The 10,000-nt window shown below is 49.5% G+C and overlaps 1 protein-coding gene across 5 annotated transcripts in view; it reads left to right on the forward strand.

Annotated features, from left to right (window-relative positions):
* Positions 1 to 10,000, forward strand: part of LOC133124171 (actin filament-associated protein 1-like 1) — an 18,903-nt gene that overhangs the window by 3,243 nt on the left and 5,660 nt on the right. For 3 of the 5 annotated variants that reach the window (XM_061235128.1, XM_061235130.1, XM_061235129.1), the window contains 9 exons: positions 515 to 626; positions 1,682 to 1,780; positions 2,252 to 2,463; positions 3,827 to 4,006; positions 4,500 to 4,595; positions 4,989 to 5,079; positions 8,270 to 8,425; positions 9,315 to 9,526; positions 9,980 to 10,000. The exon at positions 9,980 to 10,000 is cut by the window's right edge and continues 125 nt beyond it. In XM_061235128.1, the coding sequence (XP_061091112.1) occupies positions 515 to 626; positions 1,682 to 1,780; positions 2,252 to 2,463; positions 3,827 to 4,006; positions 4,500 to 4,595; positions 4,989 to 5,079; positions 8,270 to 8,425; positions 9,315 to 9,526; positions 9,980 to 10,000 (1,179 nt within the window). Of the gene's footprint in view, positions 1 to 415; positions 627 to 1,681; positions 1,781 to 2,251; positions 2,464 to 3,826; positions 4,007 to 4,499; positions 4,596 to 4,988; positions 5,080 to 8,269; positions 8,426 to 9,314; positions 9,527 to 9,979 lie in introns of all 5 variants that reach the window. The other 2 variants (XM_061235126.1, XM_061235127.1) reach the window with 1 other exon arrangement.

Genomic DNA, 10,000 nt, shown 5'->3' on the forward strand with positions numbered 1-10,000 from the left:
GTTAAGGTAAATGACTGGGACACCCAAGCCACAATAAGATCTGCACAGCCATTGGGCCCTTGGGCAAGGCCCTTAACCCCGCATTGTTCCAGGGGAGGGTTGTCTCCTGCTTAGTCTAATCAACTGTACGTCGCTCTGGATAAGAGCGTCTGCCAAATGCCATTAATGTTATGTAATGTAATATGCAGTTCTCAGGCGGGAGTGAACGTGAGGGCGTCTGACTCCACCCAGTCTTTTAAAGGCAGTTGATGGCCTGTGGCGTAGTGGTTAAGGTACATGCCTGGGATCCGCAGGGTCGGTGGTTCGATCCCCAGTGTAGCCACAACAAGATCCGCACAGCCATGGGCCCTTGAGCAGGGCAGGGATGTTATATTTCCTTCCCAAGTATGATAGAGATGCGTGTTGATTTTTACAGGTTGAGGAAGAGAAAGGGGAGGGCTCATTTCTGCTGATTGGACACTCCCACTCTTTTCTGTTTGCTGATTGGTCAGGCGGATTTGTTTTCCCCCCGCAGAGTCCAGCGGACACCCCGCCCCCCCTTCCGACCACGCCCCCTCCTGAGGATTACTATGAGGAGGCAGTCCCTCTCGGACCTGGAAAAATGCCCCAATACATCACCACACGCGGTGAGTGTTATAACCACTACATCACCACACACAGTGAGTGTTATAACCACTACATAACCACACGCAGTGAGTGTTATAACTCCAATACATCACCACACACAGTGAGAGTTATAACCACTACATCACCACACACAGTGAGAGTTATAACTCCAATACATCACCACACACAGTGAGTGTTATAACTCCAATACATCACCACACACAGTGAGTGTTATAACTCCAATACATCACCACACACAGTGAGTGTTATAACTCCAATACATCACCACACACAGTGAGAGTTATAACCACTACATAACCACACGCAGTGAGTGTTATAACTCCAATACATCACCACACACAGTGAGAGTTATAACGACTACATCACCACACACAGTGAGAGTTATAACCACTACATAACCACACGCAGTGAGTGTTATAACTCCAATACATCACCACACACAGTGAGAGTTATAACGACTACATCACCACACACAGTGAGAGTTATAACCCCACTACATCACCACACACAGTGAGTGTTATAACTCCACTACATCACCACACACAGTGAGTGTTATAACTCCACTACATCACCACACACGGTGAGTGTTATAACCACTACATCACCACACACAGTGAGTGTTATAACTCCACTACATCACCACACACAGTGAGAGTTATAACCACTACATCACCACACGCAGTGAGTGTTATAACCCCACTACATCACCACACGCGGTGAGTGTTATAACCACTACATCACCACACACAGTGAGTGTTATAACCCCACTACATCACCACACGCGGTGAGTGTTATAACCCCACTACATCACCACACGCAGTGAGTGTTATAACCCCACTACATCACCACACACGGTGAGTGTTATAACCACTACATCACCACACACAGTGAGTGTTATAACCCCACTACATCACCATACGCGGTGAGTGTTATAACCCCACTACATCACCCCACTACATGAGTGCTATAGCCCCTCCCACTGCTCTCAATGACCTATCACCACCCGCGTGCTGTGGCTCCACAGAGTGTGACCTTTCACCCTTAACCTTTCTAGGCAATTCCAGCCCTCCTAACTCCATTGAAGACGGGTACTATGAAGACGCAGATAACAACTACCCCACGACCCGGATCAACGGCCAGCGCAAGAACTCCTGTGAGTCCCTGATGCTGACTGTCCAACACCATGACAGCAGCCCTGTGCTGTCACAGAAACTGCTTTAACTTTTAGAGCTCTAAGCTCTTTACCAACTGAATGCAAAACGGTATTAAACAGTACATTTTATTCTGCTCAATTTTTTTCCCCCTAATTTGGTCCTAATCAGATTAATATCAACTCCTTTAAAATTTAATTAACACGGAACGTATTACTGTGCACGCATTCATGATGGTATTATTATTTTGCTCTGTGAAATAGTGAAGGGAAGTAAAATTAATTTCTGGAGGTCAAAAAATCTTTTCACCGGGTTTCCCGAGCGACAGTATGGACCTGTGGTTCCCTGGGTCCAGGACTGAGTTGGTCTCAGTTAAGGTTCATTCTTCCTTCCAACGGAAATAAGTGAGAATCAGACGCGTTCTCCTCTCTGACGCTGGTCTCCACTCATACCCACTGCGTGCGGCCGAACAGACAACGACTCAGATGCTCTGAGCAGCTCCTACGAGTCGTACGATGAGGAAGACGAGGAGACGAAGGCCCAGCGGCTGACGCACCAGTGGCCCTCGGAGGAGAACTCCATGGGCCTGGCCAAGGACTGCCGCATCTGCGCCTTCCTCCTGAGGAAGAAGAGGTTCGGCCAGTGGGCCAAGCAGCTCACCCTCATCCGCCAGAACCGCCTGCAGGTAGGCCCCGCCGTCGCCACGGTTACACAGAACATAAGGGAGTGTGAGATTCTCCATGCTTGTGTCTGGTTCGGTCCCCGGTGTAGCCACGATAAGATCAGTGCAGCCGTTGGGCCCTTGAGCAAGGCCCTTAACCCTGCATTGCTCCAGGGGAGGATTGTCTCCTGCTAATCTACTGAACGTCGCTCTGGATAAGAGCGTCTGCCAAATGCCAGTAATGTAATGTAATGTAATGTAAAATTTGCATCTTACCCTGCTGTGAAATGCAGCGATGCAGATTTAAAACGGAACTGATCAAGCCGGTCATTAGCTGGTCTAGCTGCGTATGAGCTGGTCATGGAGCTGGTCTAGCTGCGTATGAGCTGGTCATAAAGATGGTCTAGCTGGGTATGAGCTGGTCATAAAGCTGGTCTAGCTGGGTATGAGCTGGTCATGGAGCTGGTCAACTTGGGTATGAGCTGGTCATGGAGCTGGTCAACCTGGGTATGAGCTGGTCATGGAGCTGGTCAACCTGGGTATGAGCTGGTCATAAAGCTGGTCTAGCTGGGTATGAGCTGGTCATGGAGCTGGTCTAGCTGGGTATGAGCTGGTCATGGAGCTGGTCTAGCTGGGTATGAGCTGGTCATGGAGCTGGTCAACCTGGGTATGAGCTGGTCATAAAGCTGGTCTAGCTGGGTATGAGCTGGTCATAAAGCTGGTCTAGCTGGGTATGAGCTGGTCATAAAGCTGGTCTAGCTGGGTATGAGCTGGTCATAAAGCTGGTCTAGCTGGGTATGAGCTGGTCATAAAGCTGGTCTAGCTGGGTATGAGCTGGTCATGGAGCTGGTCTAGCTGGGTATGAGCTGGTCATAAAGCTGGTCTAGCTGGGTATGAGCTGGTCATGGAGCTGGTCTAGCTGGGTATGAGCTGGTCATAAAGCTGGTCTAGCTGGGTATGAGCTGGTCATAAAGCTGGTCTAGCTGGGTATGAGCTGGTCATAAAGCTGGTCTAGCTGGGTATGAGCTGGTCATGGAGCTGGTCTAGCTGGGTATGAGCTAGTCATAAAGCTGGTCTAGCTGGGTATGAGCTGGTCATAAAGCTGGTCTAGCTGGGTATGAGCTGGTCATGGAGCTGGTCTAGCTGGGTATGAGCTGGTCAACCAGCTAGTGCTGGTCACTTGTCTGAGTTAGTAGCTGGTTAACCTGGTTAAGGTACCAGCTGTTTCAAAACCTAGATGAGCTGGTCAAACCATGTCAAGCTGGGAGTTGGTCAGAACTGGTCAACCAACTGAACCATGTTGAGTTTCCAAAACCGAGCTGGGGCTTTCCGCGGGGACCTCTGACCTCAGTGAGTGAACGAGGGCCCCTCTGTGTCTGGGCCGCAGTGCTACAAGAGCTCCAGAGACCGCCGGCCCTCCACGGACGTGCTGCTCAGCCTCTGCTCCGTCTCCTACCTGCCCAAAGATGGCCGCCGCAAGAAGCACGAGCTGCGCTTCGCCCTCCCGGCCGGGGAGACCCTAGTGCTCGCCGTGCAGAGCAAGGAGCAGGCCGAGGGCTGGCTCAGGGTAACGCTTTTTAATATAGGGTGTACAAGAGGGATATGGGGGGGGGTGGGGGGTAAATCAGGAGGGAGGACTATGGTACAGTCTGGGGGGGGGGGATTCTGCTGTCCTGACAGTGGTAGGCAGGTCATTCCACCACTGAGGAACCAGAAAAGAGAACAGACTTAAACGTGCGGCTCAACCACCTGTGAAGGGTGTGTGTTTCAGTGTTAAAGGGTGTGTGTGTTTCAGTGTTCAAGGGTGTGTGTGTTTCAGTGTTTCAGTGTTAAAGGGTGTGTGTGTTTCAGTGTTAAAGGGTGTGTGTTTCAGTGTTAAAGGGTGTGTGTGTTTCAGTGTTTCAGTGTTAAAGGGTGTGTGTTTCAGTGTTTCAGTGTTAAAGGGTGTGTGTTTCAGTGTTAAAGGGTGTGTGTGTTTCAGTGTTAAAGGGTGTGTGTTTCAGTGTTTTAGTGTGTGTGTGTGTGTGTGTTTCAGTGTTTCAGTGTCTGTGCTCTCTCAGGTCATCAGGGAGGTCAGCGGTCAGAGTTCCGTCAGTACCGGGCCGGACTCCTCCACCTCTCCTGTTATACAGCGCAGGACTGAGCATCCGGACAAGGTGAGAGAGAGAGAGAGCGAGAGAGAGAGAGAGAGAGAGAGTGAGAGAGAGAGGAAGGGAGAGAGGGGGAGAGAGAGAGGGAGCTATTGTACGGATGCAGGGAATGTGTTTCCTGTTTGCTCCTGTACATCTTTTCCTGTGTGTGTATGTGTGAGTGTGTGTGCATGTGTGTGTAAGTGTGTTTGTGAGTGTGTGTAGGTGCCTAGGTGTGTATGTGTGTGTGTGTGTGTGTATGTGTGCGTGTGTGTGTAGGTGTGTGTGTGTGTGTGTGTGTGTGTGTAGGTGTGTAGGTGCCTAGGTGTGTAGGTTTGTGTGTGTGTGTGTGTGTGTGTGTTTGCGTGTGTGTGTAGGTGTGTGTTATTGTCCTGATTGCCGTCTTGGCTCCTCCCACAGAAGCAGTCAGCTGATAAACACACCTCTGACTCAGACAGTGTCGCCGCGGGCGACAGCGTCTCCCCGAGCAACAGCCGCGAGACCCGTGAGGGTGAGGCCCCGCCCACAGCCATTACACTTATTTAGCTGTCACTTTTACAAAGTGACTTACAGTTGATTAGACTGTAACCGCACAGTCCTCTGGAGCAATGTGGGGTGAAAGGCCCAACAGCTGTGCGGATCCTATGCTGGGTAGACTGGGCCTTGAACCGCTAGCCCTCCAGGTCCCGGTCATGCACCTCGGTCACCAGGCTCTCCCACTCTGTGCCCTGGGCTGTGCCCCTAAGTGCTCAGCCCCCTCACCCCTGCCCTGATTGGCTGGGTATTCTTGAGAACACTGATGATGTCACCCAGAGACAAAGACAGGAAGAGGAAGAGCTCAGACAGTGTTCTATCCAAGTCTTTGAAGCATCTGAACGCTGTAGGATCCTCCCTCCCGCTCTCTCACACACTCACACGCACACACACACACACACTCTCTCTCTCTTACACACACACACACACACACACTCTCTCACACACACACACACTCACACACACACACACACACACACACACTCTCTCTCTCACACACACACACACACACACTCTCTCTCTCACACACACACACACACACACACTCTCTCTCTCTTACACACACACACACACACACACTCTCTCTCTCACACACACACACACTCACACACACACACACACACACACACACACTCTCTCTCACACACACACACACACACACACTCTCACACACACTCTCTCTCACACACACACACACACACTCTCTCTCACACACACTCTCTCTCACACACACACACACACACACTCTCTCACACACACTCACACACACACACACACACACACACTCTCTCACACACACTCACACACACACAGACACACGCACACTCTCTCACTCACACACACACACACACTCACACACACACAGACACACGCACACTCTCTCACACACACACACACACACACACACAGACACACGCACACTCTCTCACACACACACACACACACAGACACACTCTCTCTCACACACACACACACCTCCAGCGTCTGCTCCTCAGCGCTTCAGCGACAGGGAGCGGGGGATGCTGGGTAATCCCTCTGGCGTTTCATTACATCACATTACGTTACATTACATTCCATTACATTACGTTACGTTGCATTACATTACGTTACATCACCTTACGTTACATCTCATTACGTTACGTTACATTACGTTACATCACCTTACGTTACATCACCTTACATTACATCTCATTACGTTATGTTACGTAACGTTACGTTACGTTACATTACGTTACATCACATTACGTTACATCACATTACGTTACATCACATTACGTTACGTTACATTACATGACGTTACATTACATTACAAGGCCTTTAGCAGACACTCTTATCCAGAGCGACGTACAATGAAGTGCAGATCAAACACATGGACAAGTGTAAAGAGGACCCGAGAGGACAGTACGGTTCCGAGTCCTAGTGTAACCATACAGATATAATCAGAACCCTTGAAGAATACATCAACTTCCAAACTAGCATACCACAGTTGGCAGCTAGAATACCCTGAGTACAAGAATACAATAGCTAATATGAATAAAAACCCACAGCTACTGCACCGGTGATCTGTGATCTGCCCGTGACCTGCTGGGACTTGGCGGGAGGGGCTTTTGGGAAGAATAGGGAGGTGTTTCTGTGCCCTTTGTCATTCGTTAGCAAGTGTTTGTTCAGTGTGGTCCGATTCCAGGTGCCTTTTGTTGCGGGTAACTGGGTCACTGTAAGCTGAGTGAGAGAAGAGTTGTAATATTTCAGTTGCTTGCAAGATACTACTGGCAGGAGACATGCAGCCTCTGTGTACATGTGGGTGGGAATTACAGTGTACATTACTGTAAGTGATACACATTTGTTTGATTTTCTTCCCACCAGGGAGTTTTTTGCTCACTTTTGGGGTGGGTTTGGTCTGTTTTTCTTCTACCCAATCTTTTATTTCCACTATAAAGCGTCTTTGTAACAGTGTCTCAGTGAAGAGTGATACAAATTAAATGGAATTCAATTGATCACTGGCCAGTGTGTTGCCCCACAAGGTTGTATACTAATCCCTGTGTGTGTGTGTGTGTGTGTGTGTTTGTGTTTGTGGTGTGTGTATGTGTGTATGTTTTTGTGTGTGTGTTTGTGGTGTGTGTGTGTGTATGTGTTTGTGGTGTGTGTGTGTGTGTGTGTGTGTGTGTTTGTGGTGTTTGTGGTGTGTGTGTGTGTGTATGTGTTTGTATGTCTGTGTGTGTGTCTGTGTGTTTGTGGTGTGTGTCTGTGTGTGTGTGTGTGTGTGTGTGTGTGTATGTGTGTTTGTGGTGTGTGTGTTTATATGTCTGTGTGTATGTGCGTGTGTGTTTGTGGTGTGTGTATGTGTGTGTGTGTGTGTGAGTGTTTGTGGTGTGTGTGTGTGTGTGTGTGTGTGAGTGTTTGTGGTGTGTGTGTGTGTGTGTGTGTGTGTGTGTTTGTGGTGTGTGTGTGTGTGTGTGTTTGTGGTGTGTGTGTGTGTGTGTGTGTGTTTGTGGTGTGTGTGTGTCTCTGTGTGTGTGTGTGTGTGTGTGTGTGTTTGTGGTGTGTGTGTGTCTCTGTGTGTGTGTGTGTGTGTGTGTCTCTGTGTGTATGTGTTTGTGGTGTGTCTGTGTGTGTGTGTGTCTGTGTGTGTGTGTGTGTGTGTGTGTGTTTGTGGTGTGTGTGTGTCTGTGTGTGTGTGTCTGTGTGTGTGTGTTTGTGGTGTGTGTGTGTCTGTGTGTGTGTGTGTGTGTGTGTGTGTGTGTTTGTGGTGTGTGTGTGTGTGTTTGTGGTGTGTGTGTGTGTATGTGTGTGTGTGTGTGTGTGTGTGTGTGTTTGTGGTGTGTGTGTGTGTGTGTGTGTGCGTGTTTGTGGTGTGTGTGTGTGTGTGTGTGTGTGTGTGTGTGTTTGTGGTGTGTGTGTGTGTGTGTGTTTGTGTGTGTGTGTGTGTGTGTGTATGTCTGTGTGTGTGTTTGTGGTGTGTGTGTGTGTGTGTGTGTTTGTGTGTGTGTGTGTGTGTGTGTGTCTGTGTGTGTGTGTGTGTGTGTGTGTGTGTATGTGTGTGTATGTGTGTGTGTGTGTGTGTGTTTGTGGTGTGTGTGTGTGTGTGTGTGTATGTGTGTCTGTGTGTGTGTGTGTGTGTGTGTGTGTGTGTGTTTGTGGTGTGTGTCTCTGTGTGTGTGTGTCTGCAGGGAAGGTGAAGCGGGGTGGCCTATCAGAGCTCACAGAGTCAGTGAGTCGTGCCGCGGGGCGGAAGATCACTCGCATCATCAGCTTCTCCAAAAAGAAGCCCCCCCTCCCCGGAGACCCCCGCACCCCCCTCCCTGAGGACCAGGACCCTCGCTGTGGTGAGGAGCCTCTTCACACGCACACTCAGCGTGTCGTATCTGTAGGGGATCCCAGCGTGTTGTATCTGTCGGGTATCTCAGCGTGTCATATATACAGGGTATCTCAGTGTTGTATCTGTAGGGTATCTCAGTGTGTTGTATCTGTAGGGTATCTCAGCATGTCATATATACAGGGTATCGCAGTGTGTCATATATACAGGGTATCTCAGCGTGTCGTATATACAGGTTATCTCAGTGTTGTATCTGCAGGGTATCTTAGTGTGTCATATATACAGGGTATCTCAGTGTGTCGTATATACAGGGTATCTCAGTGTGTTGTATCTGTAGGGTATCTCAGTGTTGTATCTGTAGGGTATCTCAGTGTGTTGTATCTGTAGGGTATCTCAGCATGTCATATCTGCAGGGTATCTCAGTGTGTCATATCTGCAGGGTATCTCAGTGTGTTGTATCTGCAGGGTATCTCAGCGTGTCATATATACAGGGTATCTCAGTGTGTCGTATCTGTAGGGTATCTCAGTGTCGTATCTGTAGGGTATCTCAGTGTGTCGTATCTGTAGGGTATCTCAGTGTAGTATCTGTAGGGTATCTCAGTGTGTTGTATATACAGGGTATCTCAGTGTGTCGTATCTGTAGGGTATCTCAGCGTGTCATATGTACAGGGTATCTCAGTGTGTCGTATCTGTAGGGTATCTCAGTGTAGTATCTGTAGGGTATCTCAGTGTGTTGTATCTGTAGAGTATCTCAGTGTGTCGTATCTGTAGGGTATCTCAGTGTAGTATCTGTAGGGTATCTCAGTGTGTCGTATATACAGGGTATCTCAGTGTGTCATATATACAGGGTATCTCAGTGTGTCGTATATACAGGGTATCTCAGTGTGTCGTATCTGCAGGGTATCTCAGCGTCCTGGTGAACCAGGTCTGGAGGGAGCGCTGGTGCTGTGTTCGGAGGGGGACCCTGTTCTTCCACCGCGACAGGGGGGACCTCCGCACCCACACGAGCGCCGTGGCCCTGCAGGGCTGCGAGGTGGTCCCGGGGCTGGGGCCCAAGCACCCCTTCGCCTTCCGGATCCTGCGGGGGGGCAACGAGGTGGCAGCGCTGGAGGTAGGACGGGGGTCCGACCAATCACTGAGCGGCTGCTCGTCCTGCTAACCAATCAGACCGCTTGTATACTTAACAGAAACTTTTCTGTGTGTATGTACCTGCGTGTGCATATGTGTGTGTCTGTGTGTGTGTGTATCCCTGTGTATGTGTACCTGTGTATTTGTGTGTGTGTGTACCTGTGCGTGTATGCGTGTATGTGTGTGTGTATGTGTGTAGCATAGTGGTTAAGGTTCATGACTGGGACCCGCAAGGTCGGTGGTGTAGCCACAAAGAGATCTGCACAGCCGTTGGGCCCTTGAGCAAGGCCCTGCATTGCTCCAGGGGAGGATTGTCTCCTGCTTAGTCTAATCAACTGTACGTCGCTCTGGATAAGAGCGTCTGCCAAATGCCATTCATATGATGTGATGTGATGTGATGTGTGTGTGTGTGTGTGTGTGTGTGTGTGTGTCTCAGGCCAGCTGCTCGGAGCAGATG

The sequence above is a fragment of the Conger conger genome, chromosome 3, assembly GCF_963514075.1.
Source record: "Conger conger chromosome 3, fConCon1.1, whole genome shotgun sequence".
NCBI classification, from domain to species: domain Eukaryota; kingdom Metazoa; phylum Chordata; class Actinopteri; order Anguilliformes; family Congridae; genus Conger; species Conger conger.